The 21712-nt window shown below is 39.0% G+C and overlaps 1 protein-coding gene across 1 annotated transcript in view; it reads left to right on the top strand.

Moving 5' to 3' along the window:
- ghrhra (growth hormone releasing hormone receptor a) overlaps positions 1-16549 on the top strand; it is a gene marked incomplete at both ends in the record, with an annotated part of 32011 nt that extends 15462 nt beyond the window's left edge. Inside the window, 10 exons of the mRNA XM_080034120.1 lie at positions 4378-4478; positions 5624-5721; positions 6328-6460; positions 7307-7460; positions 9231-9291; positions 10172-10241; positions 10489-10583; positions 15241-15370; positions 15843-15884; positions 16406-16549. Of these exons, the coding sequence (XP_079890246.1) occupies positions 4378-4478; positions 5624-5721; positions 6328-6460; positions 7307-7460; positions 9231-9291; positions 10172-10241; positions 10489-10583; positions 15241-15370; positions 15843-15884; positions 16406-16549 (1028 nt within the window). The remainder of the gene's footprint in view (positions 1-4377; positions 4479-5623; positions 5722-6327; positions 6461-7306; positions 7461-9230; positions 9292-10171; positions 10242-10488; positions 10584-15240; positions 15371-15842; positions 15885-16405) is intronic.
- Positions 16550-21712: the final 5163 nt, after the last annotated feature.

The following is a 21712-nucleotide window of genomic DNA, read 5'->3' as shown; positions in this document are numbered from 1 at the left end:
TTCAGGGGGTGGTAGTGTAAATGATTTACTGAGTGTGTCAACCAATCCTTAAACTCACCTTAATTCAAATACATGTGTTGTTTTCCAGGTCATTAATTGACCTTCTTATATACTATCTAAAACTAAACACAGTCTGCCAGCGCTCCCTCTGCTACCTGACATCCATCTGCTTCCGTGGAGTCTATATAAACACAAGCTTTCTGCTTGAAAAAGAAACCAGAAAAAGAAGTTAACTGCAGACATACAAACAGAAACAGATTTTTCTCACTCTTTCAAATGCAAATGTGTCAACTTACTTTTAGATCAATCAGTAGTTAAACACTTTGTCACTACTAGTCAAATTGCCACATCAAAATCCACACGTTGTTTGTATACTTAATGCATTTTATGCAACTTACTCAGGTGTAAAACAAGTGTCTGTATACTTTTTATATAGAAATAATTTATCATCAAATTTACAATGCTGTTCTACAAATTTTTCCAAATATTTGTATTAAATCTTTTTATTGTCAACTACACCTTTAACTCCTCATTCCTAATTTGTTCCTAAACTAAGGGACTTACATCTGAAAATTTTGCCTCAAATCACAGAGTAAACTACTCTCCCACTGTCATGTTATTTCAACATATTACAGTCTTTGACAAAACACAAATTTCTCATTTTCTCCTGGATAAGCCTCTTCTAGTTTCTATTTTAATTATGTCATAAGGGTTAGGCAAGCTAGTCTATCCCCCCCCCCTTTTTTTTTTTTTTTTTTTTTCAAAATTACACAATGTTACTTTAATTTTATTGTAACTAGCTCCAATCGTTGCATATAGAGCCCTTAAGAGTGTAACCTAACTCACAAGATCGTAGAACAAGACTATCTCGCCCTTATTTTCCCATAAAAGACCATAGGAGCTCACATGTGGAAAAGCCACGCAAGGCATCTTTAAAGAACACACGTACTGTGCCCGCGCTTTGTCTGGTGTGTCTACCGTTCTGCGCGTTCACGGGCGGACCGAACTTTACAGCTTGCTAAAAATAGGCTAAAAGCCCATCTGTACACAATATACTACCGCATTGAAATTGCCAACACAGAAAACATAGTTGTACAAACCGTCGTCTTTATATTGAGACAAAATCAAACAGTCATCATAATCGCGAGGCTTAATTTGGCTCGCGCAAACAGGCTCACCGCTACGGGCCCACAGCCCCGCCTTTCACCTGTTAGAAAGCTCCAGGACACACCCCAGTGCAGCACGACCCAAGGCCGGGTGACAGGCACTTTATTCGGATATATTTCCGAGGTAGAGCCGGTGGAGGTCCGGCTCTTTCTTTTCTTTTTTTTTTTTTTTTTTTTTCTTTCTTCTTTCTATGCTTTTCTTACTTTAAGAGCAATCTCAACATATAATCCGTCATGTGGTCACCTGATCAAAATACCCACAGACAGCCATCACAAATAAATTCTAATAATTATTATTATATAGGCCTAGTCATATCAAGACAACACTTAGTACATACAGCAGACAAACACACAAATAACATTTAATAGACAAAACTGCTATAGCTTAGGCCTGATTCTGGGCCCCTACACTCTAGAACATCTTCATTCTAGGCTTGACTCTGGGCCTCTTAATATACTCAAAAAACATCTATGTGACACCCCATTAACAAGACAAATTAAATCCCCAGTAAAGCTACTTGTTCCTTTAACCCCTGTGACACCCCTTTAAACACAAATTGTTCCCTTTTTAAGCCACAAGGTTGTATCTCTGCGGTACCCCCAAAGAGTTCACCGTGACCACCCACATTAAAGCCCTTTGTAAATACTAAGTCACACACACCCCAGGAACCCCATAGCACCCCTTTATATCCCCGTTGAACCCGCTAAGTCACACCTTATAAGAATCCCAATACAAGTCAAAACGTCACAGCAGTTTCTCACTGCAACAACAAGGCAACTTCTGTCTAAACTACTAGTTTAATAGAGAACAAGTTACCTAAAACATCATGAGCCACCCGTTACCTCACACGTCACATAGAATAAAGTAAAAATTTTAATTGGTTGACAAGTTAGCCTACCACAAACAATATGAGCCACCCGTTACCTCACGCGTCACATAGAATAAAGTAAAAATTTTAATTGGTTGACAAGTTAGCCTACCACAAACAATATGAGCCACCCGTTACCTCACACGTCACATAGAATAAAGTAAAAATTTTAATTGGTTGACAAGTTAGCCTACCACAAACAATATGAGCCACCCGTTACCTCACGCGTCACATAGAATAAAGTAAAAATTTTAATTGGTTGACAAGTTAGCCTACCACAAACAATATGAGCCACCCGTTACCTCACGCGTCACATAGAATAAAGTAAAAATTTTAATTGGTTGACAAGTTAGCCTACCACAAACAATATGAGCCAGTCGTTACCTCACGCGTCACATTGAAATTTAGGTGAGAAGAAGACAACTTAATCTCACAGTCTTGGCACCACAAACTTAAAATGTATGTATAGCCTACATAAAATATGCATCCCTCTCTTTTTTAAGCCGAAACAAAACAGTAATGTAGTCTGTATCTTCTCCCATCAACCGAACCACCATGTCGTTCACCCCGCATTCAGTAATTTACAGCCCGACAGCATCACGAACACACGCAAGGATACCAGGGCCCAAGTCTCCCCCCACAGAGCAACAATGCTCACCTGGCGAGCCGCTGGGGAGAAAGTTGAGCTCCGGGTCACCGCGTTGTCCCAATGAACCGTCCAGAAGCCCTCTGTTCGATGACGCCACTTTGTAGTTTCTGGACAGACTTTCACGAACTGTGGTGGTTATCAGGATGATGGAAAAAGAGACAGCTTGAAGCAGTTGAGGAGGTTTCCGGAACAATTCTTTATTATAAACAAAAACTCAGACTGCAATCAAAAGAACGAAGCCAATCAAAATATGCGAAGTATTGGAGTCAAATTGAAGTGAGGTAGATGCACCATGAAAAGCTCCTAGCAAAAACCCGCTATTCTTCTGATTTTAAGGCCTATTTATTCTCCGACTCTAAGTAAGATGAGTGTCACTGGTCAATAGGATCTGCCCCCTTGTCGTCCCTGATAGGTGGACACTGACTATTCCTTAAAACATTACCAAAAGAGACTTAGTTGGAAACATCATCTTCAGAGGAGTGCCCCATGGGGTGCCTGTGAGTCTACTCAGACTTTCAGAATAGTATGATTTCGCAACTTCACATAAACTAACTACTGTTAGGCTCGTAAAACAGTCAGTCCTGAGCCTATTCTAATGTATGCAAGCTAAAGCTGAAATACCGGAGGTTTCCCTTTCGATGACCAAGCCAAACAACCCACATTCCTGACCCTGTCTCTTACCAGGGGAGAACACTATTTATATAATGGCCTGCTCAGCACACATGGAGAGGTGCATTTTGACTTGTAGATATCTTGTTATTCAGTATAATGGTTTTACTTAATTAAACAGTCATTTTAGGATGTGTTATGACAAAATACACCACACTTGAAAATGAGAAATGTTATAGAGGATGAATCTACTTCTACTGCTAGGCTACTACTACTACTGCTACGTTAATACGATATTATAATTGGGTTCATTACTGATGCATTCATGTTGAAATGTGATTGTACTTTTGTAGCTATGCCGAGGATTAGGGAAGGCTTCTTAACATAGGGTTAGGGTAGATTAATCTTTACATTAACATTGTATTGTCTAACCTCGTCAAATGTTTTGTTTGTAAAAAATCGTAATCTGTCAGGCAAATAGTAACTACAACCATTGAATAAATGCAGTGGAGTAAAAGCCAGGTATTTCCCTCAGGAGTTGGTTGAGAACCTAAACAGAGCTAAAAACGAATTAATATCGGACACAAACAATAGCAATGTTTCCGATAACTGCTCCCAGCTGGCCACAAAAATGTGTTATTACAAGTTCAAAGGTTTTATGCTTGGGTGCATCGGAAAAATTGAGAAACAGACAAATGAAATATTATGAATGTAACTTGGGTTCCCCGGAGCAGAGGAACACGGTATAACACAGGTGGAGTGTCAGGCCTGATATCTCAAACTTATTGTCCACTCCCACTGTTCATTTTTAAAAACCCAGGAACCAGAGTCTAAATTTCAAAGTCTACTGTCACTAGTCTAATGTCACTTTTGCAGCATTTTACATAATTGATTTAAACTATACGTTCATTCATAGACGTTTGAGTTAAGGAAAAGGGAAGCTGCAGAGAAGATTAATAAAGAATGTTAATAAGAACCAAATGGCTAAGCTTCTAAAAAGATTATGTGAGCTACTGAGAACAACTTTGCGATGGTGGAATCACTTGAAAAATGTGATTGTTCTTGCTTTCTGTTCCCACATTAGAGCATGTTTATAGGAACTGTACTGCTGACGGCTGGTCGGACATGTATCCACCCTTTGAGGAGGCCTGTGCTTTCAGTGCAGACAGCGAACCTGAATCTGAGGTAAACAGACATGTTGTTGTAATCGAGCCAATCAGTTAAGCTTATTCATATTGTTTTCTGCATCCTTGCCACTCTTCCTCCCACACTGCTCGAGCCCCACTGACATAGTAGACTTCAAAGACAAAACACATTTTGAGGGTTGTGATTTGGAAACGGTGCTCCGTTTCTGTTTTTTATTGTTCGTTCACTACATTATAGCTACAATGAGACCGTAACCCAACAAACTCTACTACACACAAGTGAGCAGTGTTGCAACATTTCCACCCATTCAGTCGCAATATTTAATCGAAAACCAATCAAAATGTTGCATTCTTATAATACAGCGTGCAGTATGTGTGTAATTTGTTTATTATTCCACACACATTATATCCTATCCAAGCCCACTTGCCATTGTGGTGATCCTGAGGCCGTCAAACACAGGCAACACTGCACTTATTGTACACTCTACAAATCATTGGTTTCAAAATACAGCATTGGCGCAATACTGGGTTACTTGCTTAACCTTGTGTCAGTGTATAGATGGTTTTGATCCAGTGACCAACATTATTGTTAAAATAATACTGGGTTAAAAGATGTTATTGGTACCTGCTCATGTTAAAGGGGAAGTAAGTGATATGGTCCTTTTATTTTTTATCCTAATTACTTTTTTTTTAGTAACTACTACATAGTTATTAACTTTCTGGTGTGCACCAGTTAGTTTCTGGTGTACATAGTTATGCATTATACTAAATTTTTTTAGGTTTTTTTGGTTCTGCTTTTTTAGTTACTACTAACCAAAAAAAAATGTAATTCATAACTATAACATATAGTAGTTAGTAAAAAAAATAGTGGGTAATGCATAACTATGTACTAGATATTGCCATGTGAGCCGCCAATTAAAGCTTGGCCCAGGGAGGTCTTTAATTTGTTACTGTAACACAATAAAATATTTTTTCAAACTATGAAGTTTCATGTTTAAGTATAGCTGTGCTGAACTTTCCGTAATTATTTTTGTATTGAATCTAATAATGAAAGCACAAATGTCATTATTTAAATTCCCAGTTCTGACATTTGTGTGTAAAGTTTGGCCCATCTAGCCATTTCCTCGTCTTTACATTTTGCTGCACTGCATTCTAGTCACACACTCTGTTTCTCTCTGTCTGCAGACCAGTTACCTCTCCACATTCAGACAGGTTTACACTGTGGGCTACGCTACCTCGCTCATCTCCCTCATTACAGCCATAGTGGTGTTCACAGCCTTCAGGTAAGAGCAGAGAAGCACACACTGTCCTACGTACAGTCACAACCACAGGGCACCAACCAGGATGCTCACTCACCCAAACATTTAACATCCTAGTCTGGAGGGTTTAAAGTGGTTTTGTGCAAAATTTGAAAAGCTATTTTTAGAGACAAATATATTTCAGTAGCATCTTACAATTCAAACAGCTGCAAATATCCAGATAATCAGATCCGACTTGTTTGATCACTTAAGGCCCAGACAAGCCTCTTATATAGAGAAGTTACATGTTATATTTATAGGCTTGGCAATACTTTTAGACATGCAAATCTATGCAGTTGTTTGTCCACTTATTGTCATGAAATATTTATTACCTAAGAAGGGAATGTGATTTGGTTTTTATAAAGCATGAATGCCTATGAAGCTGTTTTGGGTGGATAATACTCATCATGTTGTTACTGTTACACTGTTCAAATCGCAATTGGACCAAAACTAAACCCGTAGAAACACACAGCCGGTCAAATAATTGCATTATGTCAAAGGATGTTAAAATGACCTTAAAGCGACAGACTCACAAAACATTAATTTAGTTTCTTGTCATCTATTTAATTTTAATTTTTTAACATCTTCCAGAAAGTTTCGCTGCACCAGAAACTACATCCACGTCAACCTGTTCTCCTCCTTCGTCCTGAGAGCCAGCGCTGTTTTCATTAAAGACACAGTGCTGTTCTCTGATGAGACCCTGGACCATTGCTCTGTGTCTACGGTGAGCGCGCTTTAGCATTGCTTAATGTTTACGTCATAATTCAGATCCCTTTAGTATGCCGAGTGATTGCATTAACAATGACAGGAAAGAGGAGTGAAAGAGGCAAACTGATGAATGGAAAAATTCCCAGATTAGATGAAATTAAAAATAACACAACAATTATGTTTCATTTTCTGATAAGGTAAAATGAAAGATGTACCCATATGTAACAGCTTTAATATTTTTAAATTGACATCGTGTGGTATTTTTTTTGTTTTGTTTGTCACCCATGAACCCTGTATGTGTGCTGGAAGTACTATATATTTCTTGAATGTTTCGTCTAAACTATAAGTAATTGTATTTATTTTATTAACTGTTCTGTTAATAGTAAAAATTTAATTTAGTTTTTTTTACAAAATAATGTAATTCCATGAAAAAAATATATGTACAATATGTTCCTGTACTTCAAAGGCTTTTCTTTTTTAAGTGTAATTACATATGAATGCGACTCAGCGCAGGAATCCAAATAGAAGGGAGAACTTTAAGTGTGACTGGTGCAATAAAAAATCAAATTGCAGCGAAAAATTTTGGCTCTTGCACAACGGAATCTAATTGCGTAAAAAAAGATAAAACAGAGCAATTAGAACTTTTCAAATTCAAATCCTTAACCACAGCCTCTCAAATCATAACCTACAATCTCAAACACACAATGGGAAATGGGAAGACAAAGACCAGGTTTGTCATGAATCTTCAAATTGAATTATTTTTGTTCCTGTATGGGTTAAGAAAATTCTCCTCCGACACTACTGTGAGTTACTTTAGCATTAAATCCAGTATTATATCTTTGCTTTATTGTGTTCTCTCTAGGCAGCGTGCAAGTCAGCCGTTGCTTTCTTCCAGTTCAGCATCCTGGCTAATTACTTCTGGTTGCTGGTGGAAGGCATGTATCTGCAAACCCTGCTGGCCCTGACCTTCGTCTCTCAGAGGAAATACTTCTGGTGGTACATCTTGATTGGATGGGGTGAGCAGGGAAGACATTGTTTGTGAATGTGAAAAGCCCATGACAGGCTGTCAATCGAGTGATGACGAATCCACATTGAATGGCTCAAGGAAACCAGATTTTTTATTACACGTTATATTAATATTTGTGTTGGGAAAAAAGTGCTTTAGCTTTTTATTTCGAACACGTGAGAGAGAAAAATTGCCAGTTGTTCCTGAGCAGTGATTGCGGCAGCACTTTTTCTCGGCTTACCCTATGATTTATACCTTGAACTTTTCTTACCTTTTACATCTTTTAAGTGCTTTCCACTTGCCTTCCATTTGTTTTCTGCTTGCTGTGTTTTTTCCTATTGTCATATGCTTCAATTGAAAAGTTCCACAGCCTTTCTTTCTCTGTACATTTTACAGTATAATCGAGCAACTGCAGGCTGAGCAGACAGGCAGGTGTGTGTCGTGCAGGAGTGAGAGTGAGAGGGAGAAACAGCAGCATACCTGTTATCAGGTTGTAGACAGAAGCAGCATTTGTATGTGAGGAGCCTGAGCTGCTGATTATTTTGGAAAAAGAACTTAACAATTGGCGTAAGATAACTTGTGAAGATGATGTTGTGCTCTTTCTTCTCTACGCAATAACACCTTGTTATGCTCGGCTGAGACAGGCAAGAGTATTTTTAGTATAGGAGATGGCAGGATTTGGTGAAGTGCGCCAGCTGGACAGATACTCAAATCCCCTTCTGTTCATTTGAGCAGACCCTCTGAGGTAGGGGCATGGGTTATGTTGGCAGCAGTCTCACCAAGGAACAAGTGGTGCTTCAGGCAGACTGTAAGCAACTTTTAGTTTAGTTACTACAGCAGCAAGTAACTGTAACAGTAATACAGTAGTAACTTTTAATTGGATTTAAAGACAACATACTACAGATCAAAATGAGGAGGAATAGTGGAGCTGGCAACTGCAGACCAAGGAGGGAGGAAATAATAAAAGCAACCCTCTGCATTAGCAGAAGGAAGGCCAAATGCTATGCCTCTGTCCAGAAATACTTGTCGAGGATTCTGCAAGTCTCAGATTAAGCACTGTAGCCAAAATTGTCTTCTTTGTCACAAGTTTGTAGAAACGCCACAGGACACCAACACTTGCTTTGCTGAGTCAGTTTTACTTTTGATCTTGGAGAGGACGAAGGGGGAATTGTATCCCCGTTTAAGCTCTAGGGATGGAAATGTTGGTCGATTGGTACCCTACTTTAATATATTTTGCCGAATGTAGACTTTTTTATTTTTTTTTAAACATCCAGCCCCCCTATTTGAGAAGAATAAAACATTGTGTGTTTGTGCATGTGTGTTTGTGCATGTAGCCAGACATGCAACAACAGACTCCTGTTTTGCTCCTGCAGGATGCCATCTTTTGAGGCCCTGAAGATAATGCCATATTCATCTGTTGCTCAGACCTGTGCGTGCTTGACCGGACGCGTGCGCGTGTGTGTGTATGTGTGTGCATGTGTGTGGTGCTCATTTTGTATCCAGAGTGGCTCTGATGTGATCAGCTTCTTTCCGGGTTGTACTATCTTTTTTCCTCCTGCTTTAATCATATGTCTGCTCCTTTTGCTGGAATAAAAATGCTATTTAGAAACAGTGACGTTTGAGGAACACAGGAAAAAAAACAATGTTTTTCATGCTTAAGAACATTTTCTTAAGAAAGGCAATACATAGTATGTGAGTTGGGGCACGAGTGTCAACCTAATTTGTTTTTCTTGACAGACACACAAAGCATTAATAATTAATCTCTGCTCTTACCTTGCAGGGCTTCCGTCAACTGTTCTCATTCTTTGGGTGTTGACCAGATTCTTCTATGATGACAGAGGGTACGATATATCTAATAATAATCAGTAAAATAGCCTATATATACTGTATATATGTGCAGTATATATATATATATATATATATATATATATATATATATATATATTTTTTTTTTACGTCCACACAAATGCCGCTCACTGGATATTTTTTCTTTTTCAGACTATTTTCTGTAAACCCTAGAGATGGTTTAGAGGGAAAATCCCAGTAGATCAGCAGTTTCTGAAATACTCATACCAGCCCTCCTGGCACACTCAACATTGCCATGTTCAAAGTCACTTAAATGGTAAATGGTAAATGGACTTGACTTATATAGCGCCTTCTAGCCGATTTTCTCAGCCCCAAAGCGCTTTACATATCTTACCACATTCACCCATTCATACACACACTCATACACCGATGGCAGTAGCTGCCATGCAAGGCGCTCTCTGAACCATCGGGAGCAATTTGGGGTTCAGTGTCTTGCTCAGGGACACTTCGACATGTGGCGGGGAGACGGGGGATCGAACCTCCGACCCTGCACTCCAGAGGCGATCTCCCTACCCACTTCGCCACTGCCGAACCCCTTTCTTACCCATTCTGTTGCTCGGTTTCAACCTCAATAAGTTGTCCCGTGCAGGTCTACATGCCTAAATGCATTGATCTGCTGACATGTGATTGGCTGATTAGTTATATGTGTTAACAAGAAAATGAACTGCTATACCTAGTAAAGTGGCCAGTGAGTGTATATATACAGTATATAGGCCTATATATATATATATCCAGTATACCGTATGTATATAGATGAAAAAACACTTTAGCACAGCATGTTAAACAGTAGCAGAAGTTATGCTTTCTGTGTTTGTACTGTACACTGAATTGAATTGCATCTGGCTTTAATTACAGGTGCTGGGATGACAATGACAACGTTGGTATTTGGTGGATTATTAAAGGACCAATAACAGTCTCGCTGGTGGTGAGCAGTGAATTAGCAAGTGTATAAGCAAAGCCTTGCACTACTCAGTTATGGCTACTACGTCTGTCTTCATGATTAACAGTGTTTGTCACTTGCATAATTGTGTGTGTGTGTGTGTGTGTGTGTGTGTGTGTGTGTGTGTGTGTGTGTGTGTGTGTGTGTGTGTGTGTGTGTGTGTGTGTGTGTGTGTGTGTGTGTGTGTGTGTGTGTGTGTGTGTGTGTGTGTGTATCTCTGATGCCATACCAGATCAACATTGTCATCTTCATCAATGTGATCCGGATCCTGGTTCAAAAGCTTAAATCTTCAGCCATGGCCAGGAACAATGACACTGGACATTTCATGTAAGTCAAAACCTGCTGCTAACACAACCAGCCCATGGCTACATTATTATAAGTAGAGTTATTTCAGATACACTTGCATTAGGAGTTGACCATTTATATTAGGATATAGGATAAGGTGGGAACATCACTATTCTTTTGCAGGAATGTTTTTGCTACTGGTGAGAAGTGTCAGGCAGCAGAGGCTTATAATGAGATTGGATGTTGCTTCCGAGCATGTCGCCAAACAGATGATGGATGTGCCACTGATTGTGAAGGATGAAGGAAGCAGTTGATGCTAGTCCATTAATGCAGGGGAAGACTTCAGGGCAGACAAAGTGCTTAGGTCTTGTTCACACTACAAACGTGGCGTGCGTCTTTTTAATTAGGTTCCCATGTTAACAGGTGAGATCATTCACACTGCTCACATGTCAGCGCGGGACTCCTATTTTTGACACAAGCCGCACTAGTTTGGCAGAAAGAAGACAGTGAAAATGATATGTTTGACATCAGACAAGCCACACAACTATGCAGGGACATACACTGTATGTATTTATAACCATATGAAACCCCATTGATTTGATGCTTCTCTTTATTTATTCATAGATGTTTTTATTTGTTATTTTTAACGCTGTGAAATCAGGGCAGTAGTTTTCTGTTTCTCTATCTCTCACTCTCTCTCTCACTGGCACACTAGCACACTGTTTTACTTTAAAAAACAACAACCCATGACAGCTTTGCCATCAGCAATTCTTCTCTTGTTTTCATTTCGTTATCCATGGCCAGGGCCGTCGTATAGGGGGTAAAGGTTATGACGATTATAAGGGCCCACAGCCAGCTAGGGCCCACACAGCCCCCAGTAGAATGTATGACAAAATGATTATGCATACAGTGAACTAATGAGTCCGAATTAAAACAAAGCCACAAGTCATACAATATTCAAATGGTTTGATCCACCCCGCGGTTCGTTCTTCCTCATTGGAATTAAGTGAGAGTGAGTGAACTCCAGCAGGCGAGGATGCCCCCAAAAAAAGAGTTGAGAAGGAGGCCAGGAGTAAGAGCAGCAGAGCAGGGGCCCAGGACTTCAAAAACTTTTTTTCTAAGAATGGTGAGAGTAAAACTACAGAGGGAGGCTGAAACAATTAGCCTACTACTTGTTCATTCATAACATTACCTTTGACGGGGCGCAGACTGAATCCTACGTTAGCTGTCATCTGGCCGCGCTACACTCTGATCAAGTCGCCAGTTCATTAAAAAAAAATTAACAAAAAAAAGTCGCCAGTTCATTGTAGAGCAACGGTTCCTACAGTAACTATAACTGAACGTTACTACTACAGTGACTATGTGTTTTACACATATTACTGTCTGACAGTGCTCCAGTAGCCTATGCGCCCATTCAGAGGATGCATTGAATTGTATTATGACGCATTCAACTTCTACTCGGTAATTATGAGCATCTGACGATGGTCAGTTACGTTCAGGGCAGTCGGACTGCGGACAGGCTTGGGGGGCCCAAGGCAGAGGGGGGCTTTTTTTTTTACTGGCTCAATATAGGGGCCTTTCATTCGTCAGTACCTTTTTTTTATTTTTTTAAATAATATTGTTCGGGGCTACGAAGATCAGGGGCCTAAAAAATACAAATGAAGGGAAAAAATTCCCGAAGCTGACTGGATTTTTTAAACATGTACATTTCTTCTTTCTGCTTTTTGGTCATTCTGTGTCTATAAATTATTCCAGAAAATAGTACTAAATAGCTTACATAGGAAACAGTTGATTTAGCCTTAGTTTTCTTCTCAAAGTGCACCAGATTGATGAATTTTACTTTAAAACCTTTCTTCTGGGGGAGCATTCCCCCGGACCCCCCTAGAATGGTCCAGGGTCCACGACAGTCTCCCAAATTCCTGTGAGAAACACTGTGTGTGTGCATGGTTATTAAGAGTCATTAGACCAGGGATTGTGTTCAAGTATGCGTAATGATTTGGTCATTCATCAATAGAAACATTGTGTTGTTATCTGGCTCAGAGAGGGACCAGTCACTCATGCGTTTTGGACTATAGACAAACATAGCTTTTACATGTAAGACCGCCTCTCAAAAGGGCCCATCAGGACTTCCTGTATAGGGGCCCAGAATTTGGTGCAACGCCCCTGTCCATGGCCAATGCAAAAACAATGGACATAGGGCTGGCAGTTATAGGGCTGGAAGTTCTAACATGGCGATCTTGAAATCATTATAAAGTATAATGGCCAAATTCCATTTCGCTGCTTTAATTTCAGGGTTGTGTTCTTCTGCATGTTGGCTCAGTCATGGCTTACTGGGATAAATACAAATAGAGGGTAGCCATTGTTAAAGTTATGAGTAACACCTGTGCTTTTCCTGCTATGAAAAAATGCCTGCTGTGAAAAAGGCATATCGTACGGATTTCCATGACATTGGGATAAGACATTTAGGTCCACCTCAGAAAAAATTGTAATGAGTTTGATGATTCTCTGAGTTTCTATCCAGCGCAAACAGCTGTTCAAAATAAAATTTGTCCAACACTAAGTTTAGGCAACAATGTATATTTATGCCAATAAAGATGATTTGATTTACTCTGGTTTATGACAAAATGCCTAACAACTTAAATTACATTTACATCAGCTTAATTTTGGAAATATTAGCATGCTAATTTAAAATGCTCTTAAAAAGTATTGCCATTGTGGAAATGTTAGCATTATGGATGCTGCTTAGCACGCTGTTGCTAGCAATTTGCTTAAAGAATTATGTGTACAAAGATCAAAAACACCAAATATGGAGAAAAGAGGCTATGTACACTTCAAATACCAATTCATTTCAATTCATTCATTTTCAAGTGTGCCGTGCTCTTCTCTCCATTATAAATTTGAGGGAATCATATTTTTTTTTAACTATAACGCAATTTTTAGCAAGTGTTGGGTGAAAAAAATGCTGGGTGTCAGAAATGAATGGCAGGTTCTTTGAAGAGTGAAGAGTTAAATTATTTGACATGGGAAAGGAGGAGAGCGCTTTGAAATCCTTTTTAATACTTTGAGAGGGGAAAATCCTGCGACTATGAATCATCCCTGGGAGCCCAGAAATCCTGCTTTCCTGGAATAAATCCTACCTTCCGTTTTGACACTTGGTCGACGCAGATTCCAGCTCAACTGAATTAATTTAGAATGAGAACAGCACACAGAAATAGCTCCGGATGCCATAAATAGACGTCACCTCTATCGCCGTGCGACAGGATAGTTCCACCAGTTCAATGAATGTTTTACACCTTCAAAAGCTCTTCATCTCTTACAATCTTACCAACTTCAATCGCAATCAGATGGATCAGTGACGGTGACACAAAAGGCACAAATCCCAGGCATGACAAAAGACAAACACAATCCTATTATAGGCTTGAAAGTAATCTGTTTTTTTTCTTCTATTTAAAAAAAAAAATCTTATCTTTCAGCAGATGTTGATGTTTTATCTCATCAGAATGTCTAATTGGGTTTTTCTATTTCAATTGTCATGTCCTACTACTAAGTGTTAGAGCTTTGAAATCAGATATGATCAACAGAGAACACGATAATGTTCGGGTTCTATTAACTGCTGTGCATGGATCTGTGATTGACAGGGGGATTATTCAGTTGATGTTGTGGGATGTATGGCAGACCTGGAGAGTTATTTATTTTGCAAGTTGGTACAATAATGTAACATTAACACAATTGAATAACGTTTACACAATATTTGGACATCGCTGATCTGCTTTGAACTGAGCTTTGAGAACAATGCGTCACATTTTTTTTGTGTGACATTTCAATCTATTCCACTGATAAGCCTGAATGATGAGGGTGTTCTTTTAAAAGGTCAGTTGGTTTGATAATGATTGAATATTCGCCACAACCGGTCCGCCTTTGTCTGAACTTGTATTCTGCCATTTAAAACAAACAAATCAAAAATGGATTACACTGAAACTGATAAAAGGTGAATTTTTCAAAAAAAGATAATAACTTTATTTTCAGATTGTTGTTGTTGAGATGAGAAATAGCTTTTAAAACTGCTGAAAACTTGGTTTCAAATATTAAGGTTTTCTCTTTAACATTAAATGATAAGAAGTATTGAAGCTGATAATGGCCGTATACATGCAATTATTTTTGAATTTCATTATCTTGTCAAAATGGAATAAATTAACCCAATATCTCTAGAAAAAAAAATACAATTTTCTCAAGATCACAACAAAACTAGCTTTGTTTTCTCCAGATAACAGGATAATAAACTCCTTATCAAAGTCAGAGTAGAAAGAAAGTAGTTATTAGTTATTACTTATTGGGAGTTTAAAACTCAAAAGCTCTTATCAGGGCTGTGTGGGTGTGTTTTGATAGGCAAACAAATGTACAATTGTCATCACTTATTAAGTCCAAATGACTTAATCCTGATTGGTGCATGGGAGTATGTGACATCTGTTTTTTCTGAACGGAGCCCCACCCACTTCTAAATACTAATGAAAGAGCACAGATAAAACCAAGGAAAATCTGAAACCGCTCCTATTGTTCTAGTTCTGGCATAAAGTGATGTGTTCATGAAAAAAACCTCGCTATATTGAGAATGTGTTTTTTTGTAATACAGATCAGTGTTCCTTTACCTGGACTGACTTAGTCTCCTTTCATTTCTTTGTCTGTTATCTGTTCCCTTCAGGAGGCTGGCTAAATCCACCCTGTTCCTCATCCCCCTGTTTGGGATGCACTACACAGTATTTGCCTTCCTGCCCGAGAACACTGGAGTGGCAGCACGACTATACATCGAGCTGGGGCTGGGTTCCTTTCAGGTAAAAAACAACAGAGAACAAAAGGTCTGCACCTACACACTATATTATGACATATCACCCAAACAACTTTCCAAATATAATTTGCTTACTGCCTTGCTTATGGAATTTTTCCCCACAGCAGACATATGGCAGGATGAGGGGAAGCAAAGGTGTTCAAAAGGCTTATATTGCAATTTAAATATGTTTCTAAAAATAATCTTTTAACACTTAAGGCAATGCTTATGCATTCATGACTTACTCAGGTCATATGTAGGTCACTGCATATTTAAAATTAAGTGTGGGTTGGCTAATCTACTAGACAGAAATGAGTCACATTATCTGTGAAATTTAGCCTACCAAAAAAGCTGCTTCGAAACATAGATATTTTATGCTGACTTAACCTTCTATCAGCACTTAGCCTACTATAGTGACTTTGGAGTGTGTACAACATTGGAGTGATTTTAAAACAGGCTCCATGTCTCTTGCTTTGCAGGGTTTCGTAGTGGCACTGCTTTACTGCTTCATGAATGGAGAGGTAGGTGAATGGAGGTGACGGGGTCATCCCTATGTTCCCAAGCTCTATATTTTCATATATATATATAACAAAATTAACCAATGAACATGGTATTCAATGGCGGTGTCATTTGGAAGAAGAACTTGTCACACACTGGTTTGCTGTTGAGCAAGGTTCATGATTTTGTTCCATTGTATTAATTTAATCCGGTTAGGTTTGGTTTCACATATCAGTTATGCAAGCGCACTTAAAAACGTTGTCTTATCCTCTATCCGTGTGCTACCGCGGCATATTGTATGTTATTGGTCTGAAGTCCAACCCATCCAAATAATGTTTTCACACTGGATACGAACCGAACCATGGTTTATTTTCATCCGGACCAAGACCACATCTGTTTTGTCACACCTGTATATTTGGTCTGCTTCCAACAGAAACGTATACACAGAATATATTGCTGCTTCATCTGCCACAGTATCTTCAGAGGACTCATTATATGTACATTGTTTTGTCTGTTTGTCTTGCACACATGCATTTGTCTGCAGGTCCAAGCAGAGCTGCGGAGATGGCTGTGGAAGTGTCGCAATCGGAATCATCTCACGCCAGCCAAGCGGAGTATCACTCAGATCACAATTCGAACACACGGAGGGCTCGGGCGGCAAACTAGCGGCAACATCTCTTCAGTGTGATTTCAGGAGACTCGCCATGGGAGAAAAGTTGTTGTGAGAATGACCGAGGCAGTCCTCAAAACTCAACCTGCTCAGGACATTCATTCATCAACCCCCTCTGTGACAAGACCACAATGAACACTAGTGAGTAACTGAGGAAAAATTTCTCACAAAAAATGTAACAAGAGAAAATCTTATGGAAAGACGACATAGTAGAGACGGAGCTGGTCCTTCAGGAGGAGGATTTCACATGGTTTCGTTTACAGTTTTGGAACACAAAAATTAGCAAATTTCGGGGGGACTATACAAACAAGCTCTGGAAACAATGGATGTTTGAACTTTGGCTACATTTTGTGAAACAAGCCAGACTTGTCTAATAGTTCTCCGCTACACTGAAACAGAAGCGGTTGCACTATGTCGGAGCAGGCTGAAAAAAATGTGTGAGATCGAATGGATTCCTGTGCAGCAGTTCACCTGAGTAGCCTAAATGTTTTACCGTTGTATGTTTTTGCTGGAGAGTGTGTGTGAGTCTGACGCTGCTGCCAGATATTGTTACGTTTTCTGATCCATGTTTGAAAAAGTGTGAATATTTATGACTTTTTTTTCCGTATGTAATTTTTTATGCTGTGTCCGGATCCAAAATTATTTTGGCAACTTTTTTGCACTGCAGGAGGTACCAAATTGATACGGAACAGGGTGTCAGGCATTTACATCATAAAACATCACAAAAAAGGTACTGTATATTTTTACTGACACAGACAGTGTCTTAAGATCCACAATGTGATTTTAAAGTTTCACTTTTCAACCCACATGTGCGTTGTCCACATTTTATCTACCATTAATAATGCACTGTACTGTACCATTAAGCACTTTGGCTGTCTCTGTCAGAACACATTAGGGTTAAACTTTGCACGTTATTTAACACTAAATATACTGTATTTTCCATTGTTGTTCTGGTGGATCTAGTGAGGGTTGACCTGTGTAGGGTGGAATTACTGTAATAAATACAACTTGTCGTTTGAGAAGTATTAACTGCTCTGTTTTGGGATTTCACTATTATATATTCAATTATGATCATTTTCATCAGCATATTGGAAGTTTGGTTTTTTAGACAGTTGTGTTGAGGTTGTTTTTGATTGAACCACTCATGTTGTGTTCCATAAAACTGGACAGTGGAGATATTCTGACCTCCTACTTGAAACACTACAGTGGAAGGCCACTCAAAGTCTGAGTTCCTCCTTGTAAGCAAATCCATCTACCCAACTTCACGACTTGAGTGCAGCCACACAGCAATGGAAGCACTCATAAAGGCTCACATTGTAAATGGCAAACCATCAACTTTTTAAGTGTCGTAAAATTAAATGTATAATGGCGTATGTTAACTACCGGTAATGCATGTTTTTCTCCCTCTTCCTTTTGTTTAAATAGGCCAGAATGCAGCACTGCTGATTGTGCAATTGTCTATACTTGCCTAAGTTTGTCATGGTCAGCCATTTTTTTCTTGTATTGCGTCGTGCACATAGTTCTTGGAAATCATAAATCAGAAAAAAAAATCTTATTAAAATAAGAAAAAGAAGGATCATACTAAAAAAGCGAGAAACATTTGTTCAGGATACTTGCCTTGTTTGATACAAAGAAACCGCATGCATCTGCTGCCAAGACTGTATCCTGTCCAATTTAATGGATGTGACAACTGGCCAACATAAATCACAATATACAAAAGCATACAGCAATTTACCACAGATAGATTTATTTTGCAGTCAAATTTACGCAACCTGGGACATGAATGTATGACACCAGAATGCATGTTACACATAACATCACAGGTAAAACATAATATGGATGAGGCGTTTATAGATATTCTTTTTTTGACATTGAAGTTACTTATATCCTCATTAATGCTTGTCGTTACATACACATACACATGCATACAAAATACACTCTCTCCCAACTTTCAAAAACACTTGCACACATACAAATGGTTACGTAAACATACAAAAACACAGTCACAAACATTACAGATCTTTGTTAAGAGGTCTAACTGTGTGCCAAAAATATACATACTGTATATAAGATCCAAGAAAAGACATCATTTGTACACCATGGCAAATTGATTGCAGGCGATATATACAAGAGCAGCTGAGCAACATCAGTACATTCAAAAAATGCATTGGCAATCAATAGACCTAGACACACACGCACACACACACACACACACACACACACACACACACACACACACACACACACACACACACACAGACAGACACGCTTAATACTTGATAAAACTGGCTCAACTTGCACAACCGGCAAATAAATGGAATCTAAGCACAGAGATATGCCACACTGATAATTGTTACATATAAAGGAATAGCCTAGGTTGACATTTCGGGAAAAACAATAACTTCCTTGCCAAGAGTTCCAGGAGAAAATGTAGGCCTGTCTACTATTAAAGCCACTACGAGTAACATGGCACGTTGGCGTCCCCTTTGGACAAAAGCGGTAGTATTTTTACGACGTTCGCTGTCGCAAAGCTGTTTTCTAGCTCGTGCCAGGCGTGCGAGTGTGAACTGAGAAGGGCGCAATATAGTGCATGTCCGTGTGTTGAAAGTGTGAGGACTCTTTTCGGCTCTGTGAGAGTGGTTTTGACACTGCATCAACTAATGCCAGTCAGTGCTACACACACCTGATTGCAATGAGTTGATGCAGCAGCGTCACCTAACTACTCTCTCTCACGGAGCTGAAAGATTACGTGTCCTCACAGAAAGCGAATGAACGAGAGACGGCAGTTAGTATGGATCACGATGAGGTAATGTGTTTGTGTTGTTGATGTAAATAATGACTATTTCAGATAATGGTTATCTGATGATGGTGAAGCAAAGCAAACTTTGTGTTAGTACCAACCGCTCATTAATTTAGGAGTAAACACTGCAGTCTAGTTTCGCTCTCGTGAAATTGTATACACGTTGCTTGGCAACGCCCTCGTCCCGCCCGTAGCCTATATCACTCTCCCTTTTAGCTTTTCTTCATTGCATTCTCTTTTTTTTCTTTGATGGTTCAGCCCCGTTATCAGTCATTATGACGACAAATAACTGTCTCAAACAAGGCTCCCGCTCCCCTTCCCTCACCTGGAGGGATAGGCTTCTCAAATCGCGTTGCAGCGCCACACTGAAATCTGCGACCAATACGGATATGTGACCATAGAGCCTGCACGAGCGAACCGAAAATCGGACTGGGTGTGCGACCAGACCAAAAGCAGTAATACAAACTATATAAAAACGTATTTCTTTGCACTGATGGTCTCGTTTGCTGTTAAAGGTAATTTATGATTATCAGAGGAAACATGAGGCTGTTTAAAAGATATTTAAATGTTACTCGTAGCCGCTTTAACTAAATGTCCTACAAGCTGTAACGATCTTCTCATTTCACTCTTGCCAGGAAAGTGAACAGATAATTTTCCCAAAATGTTAGACTGTAGCTTTAAGAAAACATGTCAAGGGGGAGTTTCTTTGACACATAGGTACTGTTTATAACGATTAGTGTATTATCACAATGCTAAACTAACTGCAAAGATGTGTGTGAGACGGGAGGTGTGGTCAGCTTTAGCTAAAATTCAGCTTAAAGTTGCACTGCCTGATTTTGTTTTAGCTCCCATTTATCCAAAAGTATCTCAATAAACCTTTTGATATTCCAACAGTTCAATTTGTTATTTGTTCAATTAAGGAAATTCCTACATTGAGAGGTGACACTAGAACAGAATCTCCAACTTTGTAGCTTTTTCAGTGTTGCACACCAGGCCTCATTTATACAAATCTTATGTGTAGGCTTGTTTTCTGACATGTGTAAAAAAAAAAAAGTATATGTGAACAATGTTAAAGCATGTGGCATAAAAGTGCACTATATTACATCCCAAAAATCCAAAGTACAGGGCTAAAAAAAAAAAGCATACCAATGGCAGTAAACCCCCCCCCCCCCTCACCTCCTCTTAAACTATCAAAGTAAAATTCTAACACTTTGCTGCCACCTTGCGGTAAAGAAATATACAGCACAGACACGGTCAAGTACGAGTTTATCTACTGGTCTTTTCACAGACAGTAACAGGTTTGAGACACATGGTCGTTTTCCATCTGAGCTGAATACAGACTCAGAGTGACGGGCTGGTGATAGAACACGTAAGCAGCAGCGGAGTGGTTTGAATCGCACCCTCGTTTACACACTTTGTGTTTTATCTGTCGCAGTTATTCAACTTTCTAAAACCCTCCCTAATAAAAAAAACTACTTTTTTCCACCTCTAGCTCTACTTCCCTTTCATAGTATTCTGTGTCCCAAAAGCAGCCAAGCAGATGCATAAAAGCTCTGCATCTCTTCAGTAGTGTGTACTTTTTATAGTTTTTATTTCATTTTTAAAATCTAGCTTTAGCACTTTTTTGTTTTCTTTTAAAATCAGAAATGAGACATCATTCCACACATCCACCCACTGTCACCAGTTATGGCACTACATGTATGGCACTATGACCAAGAAATTCAACATCGATCAATAGAAGTAAAATCAGACTGTACATCAGGCATACAACTAAATTACACAAATACGAAAGCATATATATATATATATACTGTACATTGAGTCATTTCACATGGCACTGGTTGATGAAAAATAAATATACATCCTTATCTGTTCAACAATATCAACGCATTGTTTTAAAGATACGACATTCCTTTTAATCCACTCGGATGACAGTAATAAAAATAAATATCTTGAGTAAATATTGTGGATAAATCCTCCCGTACCCGTCGTTTCACATTTTTCATCATTATTAAATAATTATTCCCTAACCGGGACAGCTGATGTCTGTCTGTTAGCTTGTTTGAGCATAAACAAAAAAGACAGAAAAAGAAAAAAAATGGGCAAAACTCTGCGATTGTCAAGAGCCGTCACATTAAAGCATTTGGTGCTGACAGCAACAACATGTATTGTTTCCACTGAATTGAAATGGACAATTATGGCTGAACAAAAGAAAGGCAAAGCAGCAATTATACGGAGCTGTGTTACTCATGTTTTGCCAAAGTCGTCACGATTCAAAAAAAGTAACAAAAAAACAGCAGGAGCTTTTCTACACCTCATGTGCACATTAGGGATGTAACAATATACCGCAAAACGGTCGTTCGCGATATGAAAAGGCCACG

The sequence above is a fragment of the Ammodytes marinus genome (assembly GCF_949987685.1).
Source record: "Ammodytes marinus genome assembly, chromosome: 9".
Classification (NCBI taxonomy): Eukaryota; Metazoa; Chordata; class Actinopteri; order Uranoscopiformes; family Ammodytidae; genus Ammodytes; species Ammodytes marinus.
The sequence above is the reverse complement of the archived record's forward strand: the minus strand, read 5'-3'. Positions and strand labels throughout refer to the sequence as shown.